The 27,340-nt window shown below is 45.5% G+C and overlaps 2 protein-coding genes across 3 annotated transcripts in view; one reads left to right on the top strand and one right to left on the bottom strand.

Moving 5' to 3' along the window:
* Positions 1-876: 876 nt before the first annotated feature.
* Positions 877-6,053, top strand: TAF11 (TATA-box binding protein associated factor 11). Of its 2 annotated transcripts, none has more exons than XM_005309686.5 (5): positions 877-1,129; positions 2,915-3,066; positions 3,550-3,637; positions 3,925-4,021; positions 5,187-6,053. In XM_005309686.5, the coding sequence occupies exons 1-5, from the start codon at positions 887-889 to the stop codon at positions 5,315-5,317; spliced, it is 711 nt and encodes a 236-aa protein (XP_005309743.3). In that variant the 5' UTR covers positions 877-886; the 3' UTR covers positions 5,318-6,053. The 2 variants fall into 2 exon arrangements, with proteins under 2 accessions (XP_005309743.3, XP_005309744.3); XM_005309687.5 differs by having other exon boundaries at positions 884-1,129; positions 2,918-3,066.
* Positions 6,054-6,425: 372 nt separating this feature from the next.
* Positions 6,426-27,340, bottom strand: part of BLTP3A (bridge-like lipid transfer protein family member 3A) — a 66,089-nt gene continuing 45,174 nt past the window's right edge. Inside the window, exons 10-21 of the mRNA XM_065591687.1 lie at positions 26,693-26,857; positions 25,910-26,064; positions 24,763-24,898; positions 23,916-24,109; positions 21,549-23,104; positions 19,864-20,060; positions 17,207-17,361; positions 16,951-17,101; positions 14,279-14,544; positions 13,210-13,318; positions 12,547-12,662; positions 6,426-10,658 (exon numbers count right to left, since the gene is read on the bottom strand). Coding sequence (XP_065447759.1) covers positions 10,533-10,658; positions 12,547-12,662; positions 13,210-13,318; positions 14,279-14,544; positions 16,951-17,101; positions 17,207-17,361; positions 19,864-20,060; positions 21,549-23,104; positions 23,916-24,109; positions 24,763-24,898; positions 25,910-26,064; positions 26,693-26,857 — 3,326 coding nt within the window. The 3' untranslated portion in view covers positions 6,426-10,532. The remainder of the gene's footprint in view (positions 10,659-12,546; positions 12,663-13,209; positions 13,319-14,278; positions 14,545-16,950; positions 17,102-17,206; positions 17,362-19,863; positions 20,061-21,548; positions 23,105-23,915; positions 24,110-24,762; positions 24,899-25,909; positions 26,065-26,692; positions 26,858-27,340) is intronic.

The following is a 27,340-nucleotide window of genomic DNA, read 5'->3' as shown; positions in this document are numbered from 1 at the left end:
GAGGGCAAACTGAGGCACAAAGAAGTTCAGTGACCTCAAAAGTCACATACTGACCAGAAGCAGAGCTGGAAACAACTCAGGAGTCCTGATTCCCCCATCTCCTGGCCTAACCACTATCCTAATGATCACAGCAGTTTAGTGGGATGGCCAATTAGAAACAATACAGAAAATTGCTGACTGGGATTTTGCCATCCCGCCTGGCTTCCTTCAACAAAGAAACAAAGTCAGCAGAAAACTCATTATATTGCCTCAATGAGAAATGTTTTATTTGTAAATTTGTATTAAGGATTATAAAGCCCTGTGATAATCCTCTACTCCATTGTGCCTAGAAACAGAGGGTGCTTGAGTCACTCACCTCAATGCCCCCCATCTTCTCTCTAATGCCAATATTCCCTACTCCACCCCATGCCCTCCCTACCCCCAATACTCCTCCCCTCCTCCTACCTGTCCCAACCCCCATACTCCAACGCCCATGCCCTCCCTACTCCCCAATACTCCTCCTCTCCTCCTACCTGTCCCAACCCACATACTCAAACCCCCATGCCCTCCCTACTCCCCAATACTTCCTCCCTTCCCCTATCTGTCCCAACCCCCTTGCTCTCCCTCCCCCACACCTCTCCCAACATGCCCCACTCCAACCCCCATGCCCTGCCCTCCCCTCCCCATCCCAATACCTTACCCCCAAAACTCCCTCCTCTCCCCTACCAGTCCCAACCCCACTACTCCAACCCCCATCCCAATACCTCCCTATCCACAATACTCCAGTCCAACTCCCCCTGCCCCGCCCACAGACCCCGTCTCCCGAGGGCTGTTGCGTTGCCATGGAGACAGAAATCTCTCGGCAGGGGCGGAGTAGATGCGGCCCTTCCGCGGAGCCGCCGGCGTGATGACATCATCAGAGCGCGCCGTCTCTCCGGCGGCGATGGAGGAAGCCGGGGAGCCCAGTCGCGAAGAGAGCGGGGACTCGGGCTCTACCCAGGAGACTTTTCCGGCTGTCTCATCGCCCCCGGGGCTTGGGGCTGTCCCCACGGCCTCCGAGGAACCGCCGGCAGCGGCAGAGAAGACCGAGGGGGAGGCGGCCGAGCCCGGTGGGGGCAGCGAGCCCAAAGCGGACTGCCAGGTGGCAGAGGTGCGGGCTGGAGGAAGGGGACGGGGGAAAGGGGGAAAAGGGGCAGGGGGGGGAGGTAGGAAGGGTGGGGCAGAGAGAGGCGCACAGGCTGGATGGCAAGTGGAGTGGGGGAGGGGTGGGATTACGGCACTAGCTACCTTGGTTATTTCTCAAAAAGAAGAACAGGAGGACTTGTGGCACCTTAGAGACTAACAAATTTATTAGAGCATAAGCTTTCGTGGACTACAGCCCACTTCTTCGGGTGCATATAGAATGGAACATATATTGAGGAGATACATATACACACATACAGAGAGCATAAACAGGTGGGAGTTGTCTTACCAACTCTGAGAGGCCAACTAATTAATTAATTGGCCTCTCAGAGTTGGTAAGACAACTCCCACCTGTTTATGGGGGTCCTGACCTAAATTCCTGCTAAGCTGCATGGCCGGGCAGCAGGCTATTAAGGGCCGTGCAGCGGGGAGAGGTGCCTCTCCCCTGGCACTGGGCTGCTGTGGTGAGAGAGGGCTGGGGGGCGTCCTCTCTCCCTGCCACAACCCTGCACCCCAAATCCCTCATCCCTGGTCCCACCCCAAAGCCCTCAAACCCCCCCCCCCGCCCCGCAGCCCAACACTCTGACCCAGCCCTGAGTTCTCTCCCTGCCACACATCACCTCCATATTAGTGCACATAACAATATTCAGTCTGCACAGGGATGTAAAAAATTAGAGGGGACATTGGTCCTGACCCAGAAGGGGGTTGTGGGGGGTTGTCACACTCCCCCCATTGTAGAGGGGGGAGGTCACAGTATTGCCACCCTTCTGCACTGTCTTCAGAGCTGGGTGGCTGCAGTGGTGGCTGTTGGCTGGGTGTCCAGCTCTGAAGACAGCGCCCGCCCCACCAACAGTAGCACAGAAGTAAGGGTGGCAATATCATACCATTCCACCCTTACTTGTGCGCTGCTGCCTTCAGAGCTGAGCAGTGAGAGAGTGGTGGCTGCTGACTGAGGGCCCAGCTCTGCAGGCAGCAGCACGGAAGTAACGGGGGCAATGCCATACCGTGCCATCTTTACTTCTGTGCTGCTGCTGGCGGCAACTCTGCTCCTGGCTCCCCAGTTCTGAAGGCAGCACAGAACTAAGCAATACCACAACCCCCCCTACAATAACCTTGTGATCCCCTCCCAACTCCTTTTTGGGGCAGGACCCCTACAATTACAACACTGAAATTTATTTAAATAGCTGAAATTATGACATTTATGATTTTTTAAAAGCCTATGAATTTTGTAGGGCCCTAGTTATTCCCCCCACCACCCCTGGAAATTTTCCTCCAGCCTCTGGTGTGTCCCAGGGGTTCTGCTCCAAAGTGCAGCCAGCTGCTGTGGGCGCCTTCAAATCGTGATTTTTTTTGCACAGCTGGTGACATTACTATGATGCTGCTAGCATTATGTGGGTGGGCAGCCCATTTTTTCTCTCTCACACACCCCGTATGGGTGAGCAGAGGTTGTCCGGAATGGAAGGGTGTAATAAAGTAACTGAGCATTAGGAAAGCCTGGAAATTCAGAGCCAACCTAAAACTGTCAGCCACACAGTCCTCTGATTTGTGTTTATATTCACATGCTGTTGTAACAAAGCAATAGCAGCCAAAATATGCTTGTAGATTAAAATCTGGATTCTGTTGGTTGTATATTTATCATAGTGCTCTGTGGATGCTTAGTAGGACTGTACACAGACTAACCACCGAGTACCGAAAGCTCTGGTTTGGAACTGAATAACAGAGACCTCACCAAAATGATGGTAATCTCTTGCAGCAGGTGAACAGTCAAGAAGGCTTGGAATTAGTGTCAACAGAAACTGAGGATTCTACATTGCAGACTTCTGCAGCTAAGAAGATAAAAATAGAGATAAAAGAGAAGAAAGAGAAAAAGCAGAAAGTAGATGAAGATGAGATTCAGAAAATGCAGTGAGTACACCTTAAATTTCTAATCCATGTGACGCCAAGTTTGGTCACCGGACTCTATCTAATTATTTTATGACAACTTGCTCCTCATCAGACTGAATTTAGCTTTCCCAATTCACTGCACAGAGCTTGCTGCTGAAAATAAAAAGTACTATAGCATGTAATATGCACTGTCATTACTTATTAAGCCTAATACTGGAAACTATTTTGTAACTGGTTTTCTCTGATCTTTGCCTTCATAAAGGAAGATCTGAGTCCCAGTTTGTAAACCAGAACAGTTAATACTACTTTGCACCCAAACCTCTGCATTAGCTAAGTAGGGCACAACCTACCCTCTCCTTTCAATGCTGTCTTCCTTATGCCTAATAAAATATTTCTTCTAAAGTGGTGCACTGTAGAAACAGACCCTACATGGATTTGGGGAATGCTTTTTAAGGTGAAAAAAGTCTGTCTTCTGTCATAACTGATGTTTCTTCCTTCCTCCAGAATATTGGTTTCTTCCTTTTCTGAAGAGCAGCTGAACCGCTATGAGATGTACCGCCGGTCTGCTTTCCCCAAGGCTGCTATTAAACGGGTAAGATTCTGCAAATACTCAGTCCACAGAGGAACATATGAGGTGAAAGAGACAGCTTGGTATGTATAAAAATAAGTGCATAGAGCATCATTGTAGTTTTAGATCAATTTGAGTGCACAGATTTTCAATGACAGAAGAGGTATTGAGCAACCTCCACTCATGTTGACTTCAGTAGGTGCTGCTCAGCATTTCTCATGCTTAGTCTAAATGTTCAAAACAAAAAAACCAACCCAAGTCTTCAGCTGCAGGGAAATTTTTCACTTAATTATATCCTCTTTTCTCTCAAGCTGGTCCAGTCCATTACTGGGACTTCTGTGTCTCAGAATGTGGTTATTGCCATGTCTGGGATTTCCAAAGTCTTCGCTGGGGAGGTGGTAGAAGAAGGTGAGTGCAAGAGGAATATTTTAAGTGTGTGTGGGTGCGCAGTAGAGGGGGAGAGAAATATTCTAAAAATATATTGTTTAAAGATTATTAAAGGAAAGAGAAAATCTTTTTAAGGGAGAGGACATGGTTGTTTCAAGGTAACTAATAACTTAGACCTTTGTCACAGCATCTAGACAACTCAAAGAAATTAAGATAGGAAGACTGCTGTAAAAACTATTATGAACTGGATGTCTTCAGGGGCAAAAATAGATGCCTCACGAACCCTGATTCTGCTATTAGGAAGGAATTCAACACAAGGGAGGTGATATTTAACTAGCATAAATCCATTCTTCTGAGGCTTGGTCTCCATTAATTGATGAGCTGAGATCACTATATGAAACACTACATTGAAGGGTGAGCTACTTAAGGAGCTGTTTGGAAATGTTTACAGTACATTTGAAAGGGAGACAGTAGTCTGTTGGTTCAAGCCATCCATTCTGTACAGGCTTGTTATTAAAACACTTGACCTTTACCTGTAGAGGTGGTATTTTGCTGAAATGATGAACCCTGCTTGTGGCTGTTTCTACAGATAGCTTTTATCCAAATTCTCTCACATGACAGAAGTAATCTAGTATCTTTATTTGAGATGAGCCTGTATGTGGCAATTGGATTGGGATGGATGCAGTGATCCAATAGGTCCTTTCCATCTCTACCATATATGCTCATCTCCTGTCTCTAGTGTATTGGTCCCTAATACCTGTGCTCCTCAAATTAACTAACCCCTAACTATTTTAACAAGTTGCAGTAAAAAGGGGCATTGTCATCCAACAACTTGTTTTAAGAAATTAATTGAAGTAATCTCAGCTGTTCAATAAAATGTTATTTTACCAGTTAGTGTTTTTATATTCTGATTCACTCAGCTGGGACAATGAGATCCAGATTAGTCAGTTTCACTCTGATTCTTACATTCTGGTAAAATGCTCCTAAGTGTGCATTGCAGACACTGCAAGGAATTCTAGCTCTTTTGGTGGAGTTAAAGTTGATGACTGTTTATGAATAGTAGAAGCTGCTTAGTTCAAGCTGAAATGTTAGCTTTTACTATCTGAAAGCCTCTTTGAGACACTTGCTTAACTCTGTGAACTGTCTTGACAGATAACATTCACTGTTTGTTTTTTGGTTTGTTTAGCATTGGATGTGTGTGAGAAGTGGGGAGAACTACCACCTCTTCAGCCCAAACACATGCGTGAGGCAGTCCGGCGGCTGAAGTCACGGGGACAGATTCCCAATTCAAAGTATAAAAAAATCACCTTCCATTGAAATGAAAACTAGAGGGCAGTTTAAGAAGCAAGAGAGCGTGGAGAAGCTGGAAGAGAATAGACTACCAGCTATAAACCACATCACTTCAGAGCTGCTTAAACAGAAAGCTTCTAAACCTCCTGCACTTCTAGTGTCTGCAGTATTAACTAATGAGCCAGTACCAAAATAACCAAATACAGAAGTTTCTTAAAACAAAGCTGAACTGAGTGCATGTGGCCAGTTTCTCAGACTATGAAATGCTTCCGTATACAACTTCTGCAAGATTTGTGGTAGATAAATATAAAAACTTACTGTTGTGGCTAAAGTTTAGAATAACTTTGAAACAGCAGTAGAGACAGCAGTCTTGTTCACTTAAGTTTGTATTTTAGTACTAAACTCTTGGAAGAAAAGGCCTCTATACTGTATCATGTGCATAGGAGTCCTTATTTCAACATGCGCTAAACAAACCTCATCAAGTGACTGCAACTTACCGTAAAAGGTGCTGGTGGTAGAGGGGGGCAATAACTGACTTGGAAATGTTGTTAGGGCCATCAGACTTACAGCTGTGGCTATATGAAACACACCTAAACACTTCAACAGAAAAAGGATAAGTCTTTGGTGCAATAGGCTTTTTACTTAGAGAGAGGATGATGTGGTGGTGGTAGTGATGGCTACTGCTATAACAGGTATATCTATAATCGGTATAGAAAGGGGGATTTGATGCAATGAACACTCATTAAACTTGCTATTCAGTTAATTGGCTTGTGAGCTGGATTGGAGTAGTCCCTTCCATTCTCATTGATGGGACAGATGAAACATAACTGCATGTTGTGGTAGCGGATTGTATGACTTAAACAGGGGGAAATGCTATCTATTCATCCTTAATGAACACTGAGGGGGCTGTAGCATCTGCCTCTGGATATGTGCAGGCACTGTAGTCCATAAGCAGGTAAGGGACTGCAGAAACAATACCCTATTAGTGGTATTTTATACTTCTTGGTGACAGTTGCCCACCCTCCTACAACCTTTAGCCTGTCATTTTTCCGGTGTGCTGTTCAGCCACATTCTGCACTTACTCAGAACTCAAGAAAACCAGCCTCAGAGAAAGTAGACATTTGACACAGTGGAGGTTAAGTTTAGTTTTTCTTTTTAAGGTGGTTCACAGAACCAAAAAAATGCACTCATGGAAATGTAATAGGGCAACATAAGATTCCAATACTGACTCACTCTTGAATTCAAGTCAGACTTGTACACAGTACTCTGCCTGTACCCAGTATCCCTGTTTATAAGCAGAGAGAAGTGGTGCCCTCAAACTAACAAGAGCTACTGCAGCCCACACTCATTCCTAATCTAATACTGCAGTTACACAGAGGATTAAGTTAGCTCATTTAATAGAACATAAAACAGTAAAGTCTTCAAAAAATCAACCTTCCCATAACACTTAAAACAAAGTAATATTTTAATCAACCTCACTATTTTCCCCCCTGTTGCAGCTGCTCCCTTCAATCCTCAACAGTGAGGAAGCTTTTATACAATATGGAGCCCAATGAGGCTCTGATAAGGAGGGTCCCTGTATTGTACCGAAATACAAATAAAGAAAAACACCCAGTTTTTTTCCTGAACCTAGCTCGATACTGACTGATCCCAGCTCCTGTGGTCACACTGTGGGAAACTAAGTTCCAGCTCTGTTTGGGCTGCAGTGTCGGAAGAGAAAGGGAAGTAGCTTGACGCCACTGCCATTAGATAGCCAGGCTGTGCAAAGCCTTCCCCATCACTTCTTTCACAAACTGCTAAAAGACACAGCAGAACATCTTTAAAACAAAGGAAAAAAGTGATTTTCAAGCACAATGTAAGTAAAGCAGTGGGATTAGCACTTGCAGGAGTACCCTTACCTCAACAAGAAGAGATGGAGTGTGCATATAATCACATAAATTGGACTAAAGAATGTTAACCTCCATTTATATGAAAGTGACCAACAACTTCACCTTTGAAACAAAAGCTTGGACTTTACACACACACACACATTTTACAACATTAGATGTCTTTTACACCTACAATTATCTGCTGTACATTAGTTTCACAGCAAGTCTGGCTATATATAAATGGATGCACTGCAACGTTAGTGCCTGTCTTATGAGAAAACTGTTTAGCTTAGCAACAGGGTGATCCTCACAACAGGAGATAATTCTTGCATTTCTACAACCCCCTTTTCTTTATTTTAAAATTATTCTGTGCATGCACAAGGTGAAGGTGGTGAGGAAATACTCAGTTAATCTACCCCCACACAACTGCTAAAAGTTAAAGTGCATTCTCTTGGTAACAGATTCTCTACCCATAGGATCGAAGAAGGGCTGCTACATTAGAGGATTTTTCAACATAGGTTATATGTGCATTACTGCCTATCACAAGAGCTGTTCTGAGGAGGCATGGGACAGGAAAGATGCTTTTGAGGAAAAGCAGGAATATTCTAGCGTAGAGAGATAGTGGACTATCCCCCCTCTTCCAGGGACAGAAATGAACATATGAAAACTGCAGCAGCCAAACAAGATATAATACACAGTAGCCACCTCAGCTGAATTAGAGGAGGAAAGAGACTGTACCACAACTGCAAAGCCTTCTGGAGTTCCGCCACCCTATGTTTGCCTCAGGCTAATGCTCAGAGCAGGTTGTTTGTTTAAAACAAATTTCCCTTCAGAAGCAAAATAATTTCTAATTGCTGACTCCTGGTGCACGCAGTGAAGGTCAGGCTCCTGCTGCTGTTGCCATACCTGTTTTTAGGCATTGGTCAGTTGGAGCTTGACAGACAAGCAGATGGCAGAGATACAGTCCTCCATCTTACAGCAGTAAGTCAGTGCTGTCTTTGCCCCAGGCTACTGTCTCTTCAGTGGAACTGGTCAAAGACTACAGCGTGCCATTCAGTTCCATCTTCTGCCTAATGTAGTCAAAAGATTTTGAATTTAAAATTATCCCAAGAATGACAGCTCTGTGTGTTGGGTTCTGGCATCCTCCCATCTCCTCTTCTTTCTTCCATACCCTGACTTGAGTGACATCTGAAGGGAATTCATGGTTGGCTCTTTCCAAGCCATTGTTCAGTACCCTCTCCAAATCTGTCCCATCAAATGAGCACATAAAAACATGCACCCTTCCTCCCTAGAGCTGAAGGGCTTAGACTACAAGTTCCCTACTAAAGAGAAACACCTGATAGATCCAGGATTAGGCAAAGGAACAATTATGCAGGGGAAAAAAAGTTATATTACAAGTCATTTTTTCCTTCTGATCACGCCCCAGACCTTAATTCATCAAGATGGGTGGGGATCATCTGTTTGTTCTAGAGGCACTAGAAAAAGTATTGTGTGCATTACAAATCGTGCGTTAATACAAATATAAAATACTTCTGGAGAAATCCAATCCATAAAAAGTTTGAAATGCATTAAAATTCAAGAGAGACTCAGAATGCAATAAAGTGTGGTGGGTGGGCAGTCTTCATTCTGACACTTGTATGGTTCTGTATTAAACTGTGCATCTTACTCTTCCATCACGGGTGGATTCTCTCTCTCTCTCTGCTGGATTCTAGCATGTTCTGTTTATTCCCTCGTTAGTTAAGGAGGGCACACGTGTAGTTGCTTCCTCACCCAGTGCCAAGACTGTGCCCTAGCTCAGCCAAGTAAAATGAAGAAATAGTGAACTTATCGGCCTTTAGAAGAGCATTTGCTTCCTACAACATTATAAAGGGCATTTTCATTAATGACTTCTTTTCATGAACTCCCACTTCACCTTCTACTAGGTTTTCTTACCTGTAAAAGCTATTTAATTTTAAAGGAAGAAAGTCACACACTGACTTTGGCCACTTCACCTTAACCACAGAAGCACCTTGGAGAAGGTGAGCACTGAGTCAGCATCTTCCAAGAGTGAACATTACCCAGCTGCTGTTTTCATTGCCTTCAGATAACTAGCAGAGAGCAGCCAAGGTAACCAGAAGCCACTAAGGAAAGGTCTGAGTGTCAGCACCCTGATGAAACATACACCATCACTCTTGATTCATCTCTGGCTCAAAATACATGGCTAGGTTGGAATTCGTGTAGTTGTTGCTGTCAAGGCTTTTCCTCCCACATCAGTCTGTGAACCTCTGGCAGATATGTCTGAGTGCAGTACACTTCACAAAGGGAGATTACAGGCCTTCCCCCTCTCCTATCCCTTGGCCTATACACTCTGCACTCAGCCCGATTCCTCGGTGGTCAGTTCAAGAAAAGGTTAAATAATCTTTCGTTAGGAGAGGCTGAATTTCTCCCACTTCAGCATGGAGAACACAGCTGAACTCAGCCACTCTGGTTTCAGCTAATGAGCGAGAGTCAGTTTTCAAAGTGGCAGCCTTCACACAAGGCTAAAGACAATAGCCAGAGTATATGGACACAGTGTGAGAGGTGGGGTTCAGGGACAGCAGGTGTGAGGAGGGTGCCGTCCTAAATCTAGTACCCCCACGGCTTCGTTTTGTCCTGGACCTGCAAATTGTTGGGTCTCTTCTAGTCCCCTTTTCTACAATGTACTACACTAGACAGGTTGCAGGGGGGGACATCTGCAAGTCATGTTCCCTCTCCCCTATGGGGAGAAGTTATTTCCATACCTCTCACAGCCAATCACCCCAGCATTTCCATCCCATCTTACTCCACATCGTATGCACTCACTGCAAAATAAACTTCTGCCATGTTTGACTATGCCTCAACTGGGCAAGTTGCCATTATTGCTTTTGCCTGTGCTCTTTGGTGAGTGTTTGGGCAAGAACACCCAGGAAGATAGTAAAGGAAGTACAGACACCCACTCCTGTAAAGCAAGATGAACAAGGAAGCAGATGCAATGGTGGTGTGAAAGCAGCAACACCATTGTCAGATGACTAGACAGGGGTGCCTGGCTCTTGACTACTGTTCTGCATTTTCTGTTTGCAGACTAAGCACTGCAGTGGGTCAGTGATATAGAGTGTAGCACTGTACTGCCAGGACAGAGGGACATGGCTGCAAAACCAGAACCAGATGGCTCCTTGTTGCTCATTTCCCTTCACCCAGCCAGGGCCTCCTCCCTTTCTACCCCACTTAGAGTTGATCTTGCAATTAGGTTTCCATTCCCCAAGGCGATTCCTCGCTGCTGAGGTTGGCCTCTCAGCAGCAATGTAACAAACTAGCCGCCTGGGTGCTGGTGGTGATCTCTGCTCCTCCTGGGCAGCTGCAGCCTTGGGCCTCTGCTGTCAAAGCTGGAAGAGGGGATCGTATTTCCTAATTTCCTGCAGAAGGCGCGTTATGTCCAGATTGGCTTCTGCTAGGGCTATTTTCATGGCGTGCAGCTCCTTCTGCAATGCTGGGGCTTCCTTTAGCTATAAAAGACAAGGAGAGAGAAGCTTTTCAAAAAGGTAAAATGCAAACCAGACCAGACTGATGATTTCTCGCAGTAATGTCAATTGGAATATGAAACCAGGAGCTTGGAGATGACCTGCAGCTAGAGAGCAAACAAAGCCTACTGACATACTGATTCCATTTGGCTTTCTTGCATGAGTACCTGCTGACAGATACACTTCCAACTGTTTCCTAGAATACCTTTCATAGCCACTATTATATTCAGCCTGCACAGCCATCAGTGGCAGTCTAATGGCCACAGGCCTCCATGGATTCCTACCCCACTTCTAGACACGAGAACAGACTCGCAGCAGGAGGGGATTTTCCTTCACAACAACTCTGTTGTCACACAACTATACTTGCAGGGAAGGCAGAGGGACAAATATTGGGCTCCATTCTGCACCCTTACTTATGTGAATTATCCTTATCCTCATAAGCAGGCATACTAAAGTTAACAGGACTCCTTGTGTAAGGACACCAGGAACCTCTCCTTAATTCAGTCACATCTGTTTCTACCTCCTTGACCAGGGGCGGCTCCAGGCACCAGCGCAGCAAGTGCATGCCTGGGGCGGGAAGCCATGGGGGGCGGCCTGCCGGTTGCCGTGAGGGCAGCAGTCAGGCTGCCTTCGGTGGCATGCCTGCAGGAGGTCCGCCAGTCCCGCGGTTTCGGTGGCAATTCTGTGGCGGGTATGCCGAAGGCGCGGGACCGTGGGACCTCCTGCAGGCATGCCGCCGAATCCGCATTACCACCAGACCTCCCGCAGGAGTGCCACCAAAAGCCGTGCTTGGGGCGGCAAAATAGATAGAGCCGCCCCTGTCCTTGTCTGAAGCTACCTATTGGTCTTGTTATACATATAGCCCTCAGAATCCCTCGCACAGCTTCACAGCATAAGGCAAGGCTAATGTCAACAATGTCTTGGACAATCATGTTTATTTATGGGTCTTCCTTGAACTGTGTTATTCTTTCATTCAGAATTTAGGCCTCAATCCTGCTCCCACTGACTTCAGTAGGATCAGGAAATTAACTACTATTCTTGTATTACTGTAGCACCTAGGGGTTCCAGTTGTGATCACTAATCCATTGTGCTAGGTGCTACACACACACACACACACCCTGCCCCGAACAGATTACAACCTAAATAGATGAGACAAAGAGTGGGAAGGAAAATAGAGGCACAGAGTGGAGAAGTGACTTGCCCAAGGTCACCCAGCAGGCCAATGGCAGAGGAGCCAGGTCTCCTGAATCCCAATTCAGCCCTTCATCCACTAGCCCACAGTGCTTCCCTCAGCACATTTTTCAATAGCCAATGATCAGATTATCTAGTAATGCCTGTGTAAAGGAAGGGCAATAAAAAGTGGAGGTTGTTTTTGCTTGTTTGCAGTACAAAATTATTTGGGTTCCAGATGTTTGGATCAAATTAAACAGTGAGTGAATTAAGCAGAAGGCTCCATGTTACCAGGAAATTCTCATGTCTATAGGACTCATTCTGTGGTTGCTTATGACCTATTTTCTAAAAGTTCCCACATCTGAAAGAACATCTTCCATTCAGGGATTGGACAGGTGGCTGAAAGATGGATCCCCTCAGAAAACAATGTTCGTGAAAGTGATCGGGAGAGTTTGCTGCAGGGTAATGCAGGCATTGCTCTTGATTCCAGGTTGAGTGTGAAAGGTGGTATGGGAACTGAATCCTGACTGCTCTCACAAGAGAACACTAGTGCTTCCTGTCTATAAACACCCTAGATAAGGAAAGAGACATGCATGTACAGGCCTTACATTTCCCAACCCTGTGTTTTCTCGTCTGCAGCCAGCTGTCTGGGACACAAGCTATTGCCTATTTATCTGGAAGGAAACATGCAGAAATGGCTTACCTGTAGTTCATGTACTGCTCCTGTTGGGATTGCCAAGAGTCTCTTTACTGGGACCTTCTTTTCCTTCAGACCTTGCTCAGGCTTTTTCTGTAAAGATAGTCTCTCCTTTTGTGCAGCTGGAAAGGAACACAAATACTAATATGTGCATTATACCATGAAGTACTTTTCATAAAAGTGTCTCAAAGTGCTGTACAGACATGAGTATTATGCCCATTTTAAAAATGCCCATACCGAAACACAAAAAGAAGCCACTTGCTGGGGCTTCACAAGTCAGTGACAATGACAACCAGAACCAAAGAAACCTCCAGTCCCATTTTAACGATTACACCAATGCTGCCTTGAGCTTCTAATTTATAATCTCAAGCAAAAGTTTGTGAACAAGCAAGAAGCTATACCAGTAGCAATGGATGCATATGAGACTATCAGAGTATTGTAGGAGAGGGGTGCTTATATAGGGGACATAATATTCTTAGCCTGTTCCAGCAGAAGTGGTTGCAGTGAATAAGGGAACAATGGACGCTGATCAGATACTACAGCTCTAGCCTCCCACAGCAGAGGCAGATTTTAGTTCCAGTCTCTACCAGCAGGAATCACTGCAGGGTGTTCTAGTCTCCAGTAATGGTGGTGAAGGAAGGGGGATCAAGGCTTCTCTATTTTACTGACCTATTACAGAGAACACTCCATCATCGCTGCGCTTCACAACAATATGATCCACCGCCAAGGTTATGGGAATGGTGCCAGGAGAGGTAGGGTACACCCGAGGGCTGTCATCCTGCAAAACAAACAAAAATTATCAGCTGCCATGTACAACTCTGAAATAGGGCAATGCAGCAAAGGATTTCCTCTCAAGTCCTCACAGTAGCCATGTTACTGCTTCTGACATTTCCAGATCCCATCCAGGGCTGACCATTAAACAGAAGAGAATGGCTTTGCACAAGGGCTGCATGTAAGCCTTAGTTATCTTTGCAAAAAACCCTCCCGGGTGGCAAAAGGGAATTCAGTCACATCCCTGAAGACGACCCGGATCAGTCTCTCACCACAAACCCCCTGAAGGCCACATCTCATAGTTACTATCTTGCATGTCCCAGATTCAAACTTTCATCAATATTGGCCCTTAATAATCTGCAGATGGCCCTGCTGCTTCACAGTAAGCTTAGCCCATGCTTGTGTGAGGAGATACAGACCAAAGGAAGGGGCATGTAATGGTCATACGGAGTATGACAAAGACACATGGCTAGTTACAGGTGGGTTATCAGACATCTCTCTGCACCAGATGCCCTCTCTCACTGAGTAAGTGGCAATAATACTACCACCACACAGCTCTATGCAACTCTTTCCATCTGTAGATCTCTAAGGGCTTCACAAAAAAGGGTCAGAATCATTGTCCCCATTTTACAGATGCAGATGAGAAGAGCGGCACAAAGGGGTTGAGCGAGTTTCCTGTCACTGCAAAGCATGTCACTGGCGAAACTGGGAAGAGAACCCTGGAGTTTCAGACTCTCATTCACATTCCCCATGGTCAAACCATTACACTACGACTCCAAGGAGCTACCTGTTCACCATTAAGGTTGTTTTTAAGAGGCAGAGGAAAGGGTAGAGAACCCATTCTGCACACTTTATTAAGGAAATGGCACCTCTCCAGACAGCCACAGTTCTCTTTCCCTGGCAGAACCTTACCCACAGCTGAGCCCTGGATACCCCCTTTTCCCTGCCAATGCACACACAAACACACCTTCAGTGTAATCTTGGCATCCACAATTTCTATCTTCATGGGAATCACCTCAGGTACCACTTCGTCCTCGAGGAAAGGTCCGAGGTTGGTGAGGGAGGACATCAGGAGCTCTGCACTATAGCTGTGGATCAGGATGTGAAGGAACCCATTCTGGATAGCCAGAGGTGAGTGAACAATGGCGCTCGGTCCTATTTCAAGACGTAAGCACACTTCTGGCTGAGTCTGATCCGCTTCTGTGGTTAAGGGCTTCTCTACGCTTGGATCCCCTAGAGGCACAGAAGAAAATCATAGGGGTGGGGGGACTGGATGGTATCGGCCGTAGGCTATAGGCCTTTAGTAGACATACAGCCTATAAAGCCTTTCATTGCTCAGGAGTCCTGATTGGTGTTCAGTACCGCCCCCTCTGTCCCATGTGAAATGAGTTTGAGTCCAATTTTCAAACAGACAAGTGCCCACATCACAGAATCCATCAACACAATTGGCCCCCTCAGTGGCAGTCACATGAGCCTCCAAACTTGCCCCTCCGCTATGTCAGCTCCAGACGGTTTCAGTGTTCTTGAGGACTTAGGTTTACTCCACAGCACCTAGAATCTTACATATATTGAGCAAAACTCCATCCCCAATTAGGGACCTTTTGTATAAGACAGGAGGCTTTTGCATTCAAATTGAATGCTATGTAATTTTGTAATTTTATTATGCCCCCTAGTGACAAAAGGGTGTATCGCTATCAAGGAGTATCACTAGCACAGTAATTGCTACTCTTTCTTTCTTTGAAAGATTTCTAAGCTTGACCTCAGTGCTGGTGAAACACCTCAGATTAAAAGCAATGTAGTCTGAAGATGTCTGTTGATCCACAGCACAGATAACAGCATGAGGAGCAGCAGTGCAAGCTTCCCCACATAGCTTCTGTAAGCATTATTAATTATACGCATTACTGTAGCATCTAGGAACCGGGTCCCCATTGCGGTAGGCACTGTGGAGACAAAGTCCCTACTCCAGAGAACTTTTAGCCCAGGAGGTCACTATCTGACCTAGACGGAGCCACCTTTAGGCATGATGGAGAAGTTCAGTCTCCAAGGCCCATTCAATCCTTAGTTTCTTGGCTGAGGCTACCAACAAGGGGCCCCACTAGTGTTATAAAGCTGGAAGGGACCACTGTGATCATCTAGTCTGACCTGCATAACATAGGCCATAGGACCCTGCATCGATTCCCGTTTGAACTAGAGCGTGTCTTTTAGAAAAACACCTCATCTTGATTTAAAACTTGCAAGTGATGGAGAATCCACCACAACCCTTGGTAAATTGTTCCAATGGTTAATTACACTCACTGTTAAAAATTTGCACTTTATTTAAGTCTGAATTTGTACCAAGTTAAATGCCATGCAAAAGTCCAAGTATAGTACATCAACACTATTATCATTATCAACCAAACTTGTAATCACATTAAAAAAAGATACCAGGTTAGTTTGACAAGTTCTATTTTCCATAAAGCCATATTGACTGGCATTAATTACATTACTCTACTTTAATTCTTTCTTCATCAAGCCGTTTATCATCCACTCCATTATTTTGCCCAGGAGCAATGGCTGACCTATAATTACCCAGGTCAGCCTGTTTACTCTTTTTAAATATTGGCACATTAGCTTTCTTTTAGTTCTCTGAAACTTCTCCAATGTTTCAAGACTTATTTAAAAAATCAAAACTGCAGTCCAGTGAGTTCCACTGCCAGTTCTTTTAAAACTCTTGGATGCAAGTTATTTGAACCTCCTGATTTTAAAATGTCTAGCTTTAATAGCTGCTGTTTAAATATTCTCCTTAGTTACTGGTGGAATGGACAGTATTTCATCATCATCTGGTGTAACTATATCATCTGTCTTTTCCCCAACTATAGGACATAAATTTATTGAATTTTTTTTCCTTTTATGCATTATTATTGACAATTTTTCCATATAGGAATGGACCAATAGCATTGTTAGGATTCTTTCTATTCCTAACAATTTCTATTTCCTACTTGAAAAAGTCCTTATTGTCCTTAGTTCTGCTAGCCGTAGATTTCTTCGTGTGTCATTTTTCTTCCCTTATCAATTTTCTACAGTTCCTAGCTTCTGCTTTCTACTTATATATATGTCCCCCCCCCCCCCCCCCAATATATTTTATAGCTGCTTTCATTTCTCCTCTAAACCAGGTTGTTTTTTCAACCAGTGTAGCCACCCCTGAGAGTGGAATTGTGGCTTTTGTAGCATTTAGTGAAATGTTCTTAAAGACTTCCCATATTTCTGTTTAACCGCGTTCTCCCAACTGATTTGTCTTATAATTGTTCTCAACATTGTGGAATTGGCTCTTTTAAAGCACAAGAATCTATCACTGATTTAGACTTTATTCTGTTTGCACATAACAAGTGTAATCAGTTGTGGTGGAGGAAGAATGATGTGGCCACCTGTCCACTGGGAACTGAGATTGGATTGAGAGCCACCAAAACAGCCATGAAAACAACTTTTGGACACTGGATTTGAACCACTGAGACAGAGGCTCTCAATATCTTTAACATTTCACAGACATTGTTACTGCACACGAACACTGAAAACAATATTTACAGTTCGTGGCTCCCTAATAACAACCAGTGCCTGATGCTCTGGTTTCAAAGCCAACAGGTCCAAAGGTCAGCATCTTACCCACACAGCTGCTTTGTAGATACTGCCACATTCCAATATTGCCCAACTGCTCTAGAGTAACCTCCATAACTTGTACAGCAAGCGACAGATCATCGCCTTTTGCCTCTATCCCGCAGTTCACCTCATTCATTTTCAGCACCAGAACAGAGACCTGAAACGGCAAGTCACAGTACCACTTGTCAAAATAGCTACATTTCCCCCTTTGAAAGGTTCCTTTAAAGAAAGACTTTAGGGAGTCGGAGGAAAGAAATCTGACCAGCTGAAGGCTAGGGTCTTCTCCACTCTGAGAAGCTGAGCTGTTCATGTCAGGCGTCCCTCTATCCTCATCTTCTACCATTGGGCTTGCTCTGCTGCCTGCATCATGAAGGTCCTGAAGAAGTTGTCCCGGGGTGAGGGAATCCAGACTATGCTCTGAAAACAGATTATGAATACTCAGATACAGTTCCACTTTGCCACCTTCCTGAAAACCATCAAAAGCACCTTGGATTGATTTAATTTAAAGATAGAAAGCTTAAATGACACACTTACTGTAATCCCCAACACCACACTTTGCCCTTCTACAGCACCTTTACAAATATTCCACCTACCTATGTACTTCTATACCACTAATCACTGTAATATCCAAGTGCCTTAGAATTCTAACATGAATACAAAAGGCTTCTGTCCATCTCTCCACCACATCCCCTTCTGAAACCCAGGAGGGCTGTGTATTTTTGTTATATTTAAGTGTATTTATTTGGGGGAATGGTAGGCTAAAGAAGTGGGTTCTGAACATTGTGTTCTGCAGGTCCAGAGATTCATGGTCATTCTGATTCTTCCCAGTAGTGATATGTACAGTCACAGACCAGCTGCCCAGGGACTGCCTCTTGCAGTCAGTCTCAAAGTTGGCACTCCCATTGTTGTAGAGGAACATATCCATTATGGGAGGTTATGACCATGCAGAGTGAGCCACTCAAGTAGTGTGGGCCCACCCAGGGAGGGCTTAGAATATATAATCTTGATTTTAGTAAAGCTTTTAATACTATCTTGCATGACCTCGTAAATAAACTAGGGAAATACAACTTAGATGGAGCTACTATAAGGTGGGTGCAAACCTGGTTGGAAAACCGTTCCCAGTGAGTAGTTATCAGTGATTCACAGTCATGCTGGAAGGGCATAAGGAGTGGGGTCCTGCAGGGATCAGGTCTGGGTCCAGTTCTGTTCAATATCTTCATCAATGATTTAGATAATGGCATAGAGAGTACACTTCTAAAGTTTGCAGATGATACCAAACTGGGAGGGGTTGCAAGTGCTTTGGTGAATAGGATTAAAATTCAAAATGATCTGGACAAACTGGAGAAATGGTCTGAAGTAAATAGGATGAAATTAAAAAAGGACAAATGCAAAGTACTCCATTTAGGAAGGAACAATCAGTTGGACACATACAAAATGGGAAATGACTGCCTAGGAAGGAGTACTGCGGAAAGGGATCTGGGGGTCATAGTGGACCACAAGCTAAATGAGAGTCAAAAGTGTAACACTGTTGCAAAAAAAAAAAAAAAAAAAAAGTGAACATCATTTTGGGATGTATTAGCAGGAGTGTTGAAAGCAAGACACCAGCGCTGGCTCCAGGCACCAGCGCTGGCTCCAGGCACCAGCGCTGGCTCCAGGCACCAGCGCTCCAAGCGTGTGCCTGGGGCGGCAAGCCGCGGGGGGCGCCCTGCTGGTCCCTGCGAGGGCGGTCGTTAGGCAACCTTCGGCGGCATGCCTGCGGGAGGTCCGCCAGTCCCGCGGCTTCGGCAGCAATTCGGCGGCGGGTACGCCGAAGCCGCAGGACCAGCAGACCTCCCGCAGGCATGCGGCCGAAGGCAGCCTGCCTGCCGTGCTTGGTGCAGCAAAAAAGCTAGAGCCACCCCTGCAAGACACAAGAAGTAATTCTTCTGCTCTACTCTACGCTGATTAGGCCTCAACTGGAGTAGTGTGTCCAGTTCTGGGTGCCACATTTCAGGAAAGATGTGGACAAATTGGAGAAAGTCCAGAGAAGAGCAAAAAAATGATTAAAGGTCTAGAAAACACAACCTATGAGGGAAGATTTAAAAAACTGGGTTTGTTTAGTCTAGAGAAGAGAAGACTGAGAGGGGAATTTTCAAGTACATAAAAAGTTGTTACAAGGAGGAGGGAGAAGAATTGTTCTTCTTAACTTCTGAGGATAGGACAAGAAGCAATGGGCTGAAATTGCAGCAAGGGAGGTCTGGGTTGGACATTAGGAAAAACTTCCTAACTGTCAGGGTGGTTAAGCACTGGAATAAATTGCCTAGGGAGGTTGTGGAGTCTCCATCCCTGGAAATTTTCAAGAGCAGGTTAGATAAATACCTATCAGGGGTGATTTAGATAATACTTAGTCCTGCCATGAGTGCAGGGGACTGGACTAGATGACCTCTCGAGGTCCCTTCCAGTCCTATGATTCGATGATTAATGAATCAAGCCTCTTAACTTCCCAGTGAGGTAGGTAACTATCCCTCCCATTTTACAGATGAGGAAATAGAGGAAGTGACTAGCCCACAGTCATGCAACAAGATTGTGGCAGAACTGGGAATAGAATCCAGATCTCCGAAGTCCCAGTTCCATGTTTTAACCCCTCTCTAGAGCTAACTCCACATTTTGAGTGTGCCAGTGACCATACCATACAGATACCAGCAAGGTTCTCTTAGACTCTACTTGCCCTACAGCTTCTTTCATAGAGAAGGCATCTCAAAAATCAGTATCGGAGAGATCCATACTGGGTGAACGGCCCAGGAGTAAGTAATCGACAGGATCAGTTAGGGACAGACATAGTGGGATCCCTAGTATACATCACTCCGTTGGCTACATGAGAGATCAATTTGACTGTGTGAACTAATAATGGAAGAAAGCCATACAGGCAGTTCTAGTTACCAGGGTCCATGAGCATCACGAAGCCATCACTGCCATCACTGTCCACAGACAGCCTGTCTTCAGTGCAGTTCCCGTCTAGGGAGGCGGCATCAAAGGAATGCTGGGATGCAGTCCTCTTCATGGAGAAGAAATGCATTCGGCTGCTGCTGCCGCCCACAGGGGTTGCTGCCCCCTCTTCAGCTTTAGACATAGGCTCCCTACCAAAAACCCACAGAAACAGACAGCTTAGCCTTCAGGCACTAAATTCATTATCACAGTTACACTGTTTCTATATTAAACAATACAATGTTATCAGCACAGCTTGTGGCTTCATTTAGAATTGTCAGGGATGGAATGGTGGGCAAAGTGGAGTGAAACAGAAAATGTAATCCTATTTATTCACAGCAGAGACAGTGACAGTGCAAGCTTCCTGCAATGCCCCATCCAGGCATCTCAGTCCAATCCCGGAGGGGCCACCACTGCAGGAGAGAAAAAACTTAGGACTTCAGTTAGTGCCTTCTCTGCTGTATCTACCAGCATGGGGACCTGTTATATTCAAGCTGATAGTGGCTTGTGTGGACACCTGTCTACAGGGACTCAGACTGAGTTCTACCCAGACATTTCACCAAGGCTACTGAACAGCCACCAGGTAACTTGAGCTAGGATTGAACTAGCAACCTGGAGATGAAAGGCTCCGAGTCGCATTACCAACTGCCTGCACTATCCCAGCCACCCTAGTCCCCAGCTCTCTGTATTATCTCGGGAAGAATGATTGGAATGGGACCAGCTGTAGACACGAGCTCACTAAGAACTGAACTGGGAATCACCAACACATCCCAAAGGCAGTTAAACATCTGTCGGTTGGTCAGAATTTTAGGTCATGGATAATCTGGGCTGCACTACACTGATAACAAAGAAGTGAAAGGTTCCTGTATCCCTTGAGCCATCCAGTCCTCAAGGAAAGACTCTTACCTGGTGATGTGTCTTAACATCTTGCACCCCCTTCATACGGGGAACAGAGAGAAAGTCACAGGAATAGTGAGAAGGGAGAAGTGGGCTTACCCTGGCAGGAGGGGATAGTTAGGGGTCTAACCGTACAACACCTGATAGACGCTAGTCATGTCATTTAATGCACTACTAGAAGATGCTCAGATACTACCATGATAAGTGCAGTATAAGAACCTACATTGAATAGAACATATATTGGATTGATCTACACTACCTGGAAGCATAGGTTCAAATTTTTGCAGCAGGATCTACAATATACGACATAGTTTACTATGTGCTAGTGTTTCAGATGAGACCTTAAGAACCAGGGTCCTGCCTTCTCTTAAACGTTAAAATCATGAGATCTTTAAAAAAAGAATAGGGATTTGCCCAGGCATCCTTGGCCAAAATTCCCTCCTACTATTGCACAGCAAACTGCATGCTGCCCTCCATCCCAGAAGTGGCTACATTACAGCAATGAAAGGTGCTAGAGACTATGGGACGTGCAGGATCTTGGATCCAAGACACTAGCAAGAGGAAGGAAGCTGTCAGCCAACATTTTGCCCCCTTCCCAGAAAGTGAATGGCTTGCAATTTTAAAGATCATTCAGAGGGAAAGATGAACTTCTAAAGGGGAGAGGAAACGTGGATGTGTCACTGTTAAACTCCACCCCCACCTCAGCTTTGCTGTTCGGAAGGGCGAGAGGAGAAATCACTCACTTGGTTGGGGGTAGAGAGAGCATTTTCTGCATGGTAGAAGCCATCTTCTCCCGGCTCAGGCTGAAAGCATCTTTAGTTATCGACATGGCTTCCTTTGTGAGGTCCATGGTCACGTGCAGGGCTTCCTTAGTGGCATCCTTAGTCATATGCAGTGCGCTTGATAATTCTACATCTAGGTTCTTCAAGGGGATGAGTTCTGCCTGCTCTTTGAGAGTGATGTCTCCACTCTCTAATGGTGGTGCCTCAGAGGACTGGCTGGAAGAAAGGGCAAGAGGGGTTTGAGAGTGGCTGCTGGGCTTGCTTAGTCTCTCTGTATCCAGGGCTTCTACGGCTTCATGTGCTTCCTCAACTGGTCCCCTCTCCGCCATGCTCTTGCTCTGTGGATCTGCTGTGTCAGCTGCTCCCAGAGCTCCATCACTCAAGGATCCTGGCAGTCTCTCTGGCAACATGGTCATGTTCACATCCGTGTTTTCAATCCCGCTGTCTTCCAGGACTTTTGAGGGGCTGCTCGCTTCCTTCTCTGACCTGGCATCTGATTTCAGCTCCTTCTCTTCAGTAGCCAGCCCCTCCCTGCTGTCTGAAGGTGAGAGCTCAGATTCTATCAGGCTCGTTGTATCAGAGTCTATGGACCTGGCTTCTGAGCCAGAACCTGGGATGGGATGCATGAGCAGGGCCATTTCGGCACTGTTGAACATGATGCCCATGCATGCAGTCACGGGTTCTAAGGGAGATCCGGCCAATTCCTGTGTATCTTGGGCCAACTGCTCCTGCAGTGCCTGCAAAATTTCCTTCATCCTGAGCAGCACCAGGTATTGGTAGTGGTTGAGCCGCATTTTCACATGAGCGGTTGAGTACGCAAGCACGTGAATATCAGCAGAGGCTTCCATCTCTTGAGCATCCTCTCTGCCATCGTCACAGTCACATTCTCCCAAGATGTCCTTTGCCCCCGGGACCTTGTTAATACTTTTCAGGTCCTGCTCAGTCTTTGATCTTTGGCAGAGCCTAGGCTCTCTGGTACTGTCCTGGTATTTGGCATGATTACTAAAGCTAGCAGAAGGCTTGATTTTCAATTCCGAGGCAGCAGAGGCCTGCAGCTTGGACACCTGAGCTTGCTCCCATCTCTTGGGAAGGCAAACCCAAATGGAGAGGGGAAAAGGGTCAATAAAGTTAAGGGCTCTGCCCTTTGAACTCTCAGCCCCCTCAAAGTCCAGGGAGATCTGGGTGAAGTAAACAGACCACAGGTCTTCAGAAGCAGAGGTCCTCCAAGTTGAATGGGCGAAGCCGGTACATTTCTGGGCTTTGGCTTCCACCTGATATGCATGGCGTAGGAAGAGGGTGTGGAGGATGCTGAAGTTGTTCTGAGACTTTGGGAACTGGGTGTAGGTGGAGTGGAAGAACTCTGAATTGGCAAATCTGCGAAAGATGTTCTGGAGGGCTGAGCAGCTGCAGTGAGGGTCGTAGCGTGAGTTGGTGGCAGTCATCTCTGACGTGTGAATGGAGAGGGCCTTGGGACGGTCCCGATGATCAGTTACTTTCTTCTCCACCGGGATGCTTAGCTTCAGTGAGGGGGAATAAATAAGAAGGGGAGAGATTAGCAGCCCATTCCAGGAAAGTATATTGCACTTAGCACAGTGATATCTGTGCTATCACTCCTAGCACATACTCTGAGAATGACATACATTCAGAACAACTGGTTTTTTAAAGTGTATTTTGTTCTGAAAGGTGAAAAGGTGCCAGCCCAATAGCACCAGTGACTGAAGTCCTTTATTTACTAACCACAGCTTGGGCACCAGCAGTACAAGTTTATCCCACCCTGCCTCCACCCTTGTGCCCACATCTGGAAGGACCCACCTCTAGGGGAGAGAAGGGAATTTTGTCTCCAAGGCCCATTTGGGCCTTAGCCTGCTTGCCAAGACTGCCAACAACAAGGCTAGCCAGCGCCAAATGCAGTAGGATTTCAGTGCTGTGGACATTTGTCCACTGGGCACTGGTGTGAGACTCGCCAACTCATTTATATAGGCCAAACAGCCACCAGACAGCAACAACTTTCAATTACTACACTGCTTTAGCTGTCTTTGAATTGGCAACCTAGAGGAGAAAGACTCAATATACTACACCCTTTAGCCATGCATCCCTCCTCTTAAGCATCAACTTTCCTCCTCGCTCCAGGCTGGCTCTAAGCATGTGTTCCTCCATCCACAGATCACAAATCGAAATTAACAGCAGTAAGGGCCAGTCTAGAAAGATGGAGTTTTCATTCTCCTCTCATTCTGGGCTGCCATTGTACCTTGGTCTCTCACTATTTTATCTTTACGAAAGGGAGCAGGAAACCACTGCAGACTAGGGCAGGAAGGAAGTGAATGGTACCTTCAGTCTAAAGCCATCCAGTCGGACATCAACATGCTCATCCCGCTTTCCCGAGTCCTCCAGCTTGTAAATGGCTTTGAACTGCTCCAGGCTGCGATAGAGATCTAAGAAGAAGAGATTTGCCCAGAGCATGCTCTCTGTGTCCAGAGTAAACATCAGGCCATTCAGCTGCAGGTACAGGTTTGGGCATGGAACTAGAGAGGATGAGAAAGGGACAATTAAAGAAGCTGAAGTGGTTTGAGCATGGATAGCTAAAGCCTTTAGAGAAAGCATTTGGTATTCACCACAGTCCGAGAACATTAGGGTGGCAGGGGAAGAGACCATACACTGCTGTAATACTGTGCATTGGTAAGGCTGCCTCATATTCAAGGATCTTAAAGGACATGAATTAAGCTGCACAACACCCCTGTGAGATGGATACTTATATCAGAGGAAGAAACTGAGGCACAAAGGCAAAGTGACTCAGCCGAGTTCACACAGTGAGTGAGTGGTAGATCCAGGAACAGAACTCCGATTCTCCTGATTCCTGCACTAGTGCAAAAGAAAGAACCAGAACCCCAAGACTTGAACAGACAGAAACTAGGGTTTATTTTCAGTAAGCATGCGGGCAAATTATTGTCACACAAATTTAATCCTCCCTCTTAGGGAGAATTTACCCAGGATTCCAGAAGAGTGCAAAAAAATCAACATATACAGAGAGAGAAGAACATCAGGAGACTAAACAAGAACAGAGATGCAGAGAAACTGACTCCCTACTAGCTGTAAGGTGATTATGTATCAGGAGAGTTAAAGATGGGTTGGTTCCTTAGGAAGTTCACCAAGTGAGGTGCTAACTTTATTGCATTACCTGGAAATTCCTGATTGTCTGGGAAGTAATACTCTGTGAACTCTATATGAATTGCAGAGGCCTGGTCTGGAAGGGATTTCCTGCTGCAGGAAAGCAAGGTGGAAGGTTTCTTACTCTGCTGACCTGCTGTGGAAACCTAAACAACAAAGACAAGTAGTTGCACTGCAGTCAGTTAGAAAAGTGACTGTTCATATAGCATCACTGTTTCCCATATTCATCCTCTCTCAAAGATTCATTCCTGCATCAAATATGCTCAGTTTACAAAATCAGAAAAATTGTCTTTCAAATGCAAGCACCTCCAACTCAAACCAGGATCTGAAAATCCATCTGGGAGCTTTGACTCTTTATGCCTCCTGCATCACCACCAATACAAGATGTGGCAATCAGAAGTTAATGGACAATTCTATTGATAGAGACCAGGGGGGTGAAGTAGTATCTTTTAGTGGACCAACTTCTGTTGGTTGAAGGGACAGAAGTCGGTCCAATAAAAGATCTTGCCTCACCCACCTTGTCTCTCTCAGATCCTGAGACCAACACGGTTACAACACTGCAAACAAATTCTATTGATGACATGAGGCAGAACAGAATCCATCTCACTCTCTCGAAACTCTGCAGGGTTTACAGAAGGGGTGTGTGAGACAGACAGTGCGTAAAGTTTTCTGAAGCATCTGGTATTGGTCACACTGTCAAACAAGATTCTGGATTAGATAGACCTTGGGTCTGATCCAGCCTGGCAATTCTTATGTTGCTGTCAGTGAAGACACTTACCAAGAAACACTCTCCCATGCTCACTAATTTCTCAAATACATAAAACATTATTTGCTCAGAGCTGGGCGAGGGGTTGATCAAGGTGTGGCGGGAAAGCCACCCCAGCTTTGTAGTGTGAGCTTCAACAGAAACAGCAGTTTTGGCTGCAATGTGCTTTGAGTTTTGGGGTTCTTTTGAGCCCGTGTTTGGTTCAGAAGATACGAGCAGTATCTAACAGAGACCTGCCAGGACCGGTGAATGCTGCAGTTACAGAGTCTTGTTTGGCTCTGGTTGCACGCTAGGTTTTTTGTGCTTTGTGGTTTAATATGGTATCAGATGAAATAGTTTGTTCCAAAACTAAGATTGTAATTAGAACAATGGATGAGAGCCTCCTCCCCACCTGATGAATGTCCAGATCATCCACTCGGACTACCACGCAGCTGGATCGGAGACGGTTCCATGAAGGGTGACGAAGCTGCGGTAAGCTTGCAGGAGGTGCACGTGTTTGGGGGCAGCCTTTCTTTGGGGGGCTTTTGTGAGGACTGGACAAAGTGTCTGCGGAGGGGGCAGAAAAAGTTAAAAATCACATCAACCACAATTTAATTCATCTCCTTAGCAACCAGTTGGAGCTGTTAAACATCAAACCCACAAGCGGTCTTTAGGAGGCACATGTGTTTATTGGTTAGAAATAATGGACCCAGAGTTGGATACAAATGGGCAAAACTAAGTAATGAAAGCTTAGGGTTTTATGAGGAAAGAATACAGTCAAAGATCTGTGTACTCTGTGGCAAAATCAACCTAAATTCTGCAGCAAGGACTCAAGGATTCTGTGGCACTCAAACAGCTTCATATACATTCAAACATAGACAGGTTTCCTGGACTAGTTATGAAAATGAATACCGCAATCTGTCCAGTAGTCCATGTGTCACTCATTTGGATATTAAGTTCGTTGTATTTTACTCTGTCCCTATATTTGCAATTTTTCATGTGCCACAGATTTTTATACTGATAACTCATTGCTGCATTGTACAAGTTTTTGGTTGTTGTTTTTTTAAAGAGGAAGTAGCCCCTGTGGTAGGGATGACTATCTTTTGCCCAAATCACTAGTAAGTAAGTCTGATAATCTCTTTCGTAAAGTGGAGGCAACCAAAAGAAAACCCCCAAGTTAATCCAACAGTGCTACCTGGTTGCTTTTTGAAGGGAGACCCTGGAGTCTTGGTGAATCCAGTGTCCATTTCTTCACAGTGCTTCTCCATCTTGCTTTGAAATTCATTCACCAGCTTCTTGGCCCACTGTCCCTGAGTCTCCATGGTCTCACAGTACTTCACCCAATGCTTGCAGGTGTCTCCTGCAGAACAAACAGACACAAGGTGGCTTTTCAGAGGAGGTTCTTGTGGCTTGGATCAGCACCCGAACTCTTAGTACCCCTACTCACACGTGCACCTTTTAAATGCTCTCCTCCAACTGGGACCACCACTGACACATGCAGAGCTGCATGGCCGGATGACTCCCTGTTAAACAATGCAGGCTTCCTCATAGCACAGCTGCCTATGCCTGCGAGGGTTCCAGATGCAAGAGTTTTCTACTGTGAGGGGTCCTGAGTTACATGCAACTGCTACTGGGTTCCTCCTGGGCCTAATCCCTTACACTGAAGCCCCTTCAAGCTGACCAGACTCATATAGGAACCAGATTCAGAGCTTAGGCAATGGGAAAGTTGGGGGATCCAAGGGTTTAACCTTATGACTTTATGACAGAGAGCAAAGTGTTCTCTTCCTCCTAGCCTGGCTCCTTTTTTCCTGAGGGGTAAGGGTGCCATTCACCCATAAAGAAG

This window comes from Chrysemys picta, chromosome 4 (genome assembly GCF_011386835.1).
Source record: "Chrysemys picta bellii isolate R12L10 chromosome 4, ASM1138683v2, whole genome shotgun sequence".
NCBI classification, from domain to species: domain Eukaryota; kingdom Metazoa; phylum Chordata; order Testudines; family Emydidae; genus Chrysemys; species Chrysemys picta.
The sequence above is the reverse complement of the archived record's forward strand: the minus strand, read 5'-3'. Positions and strand labels throughout refer to the sequence as shown.

What these genes read in the sequence shown, in the direction of transcription:
- TAF11 (XM_005309686.5), top strand. Translation starts at nt 887, where the DNA reads ATGACATCATCAGAGCGCGCCGTCTCTCCGGCGGCGATGGAGGAAGCC. An exon ending in CCAAGGCTGCTATTAAACGG is followed by an intron (nt 3,638 to 3,924) that starts GTAAGATTCTGC and finishes TTTTCTCTCAAG; the next exon opens with CTGGTCCAGTCCATTACTGG. An exon ending in TGGGGAGGTGGTAGAAGAAG is followed by an intron (nt 4,022 to 5,186) that starts GTGAGTGCAAGA and finishes TGGTTTGTTTAG; the next exon opens with CATTGGATGTGTGTGAGAAG.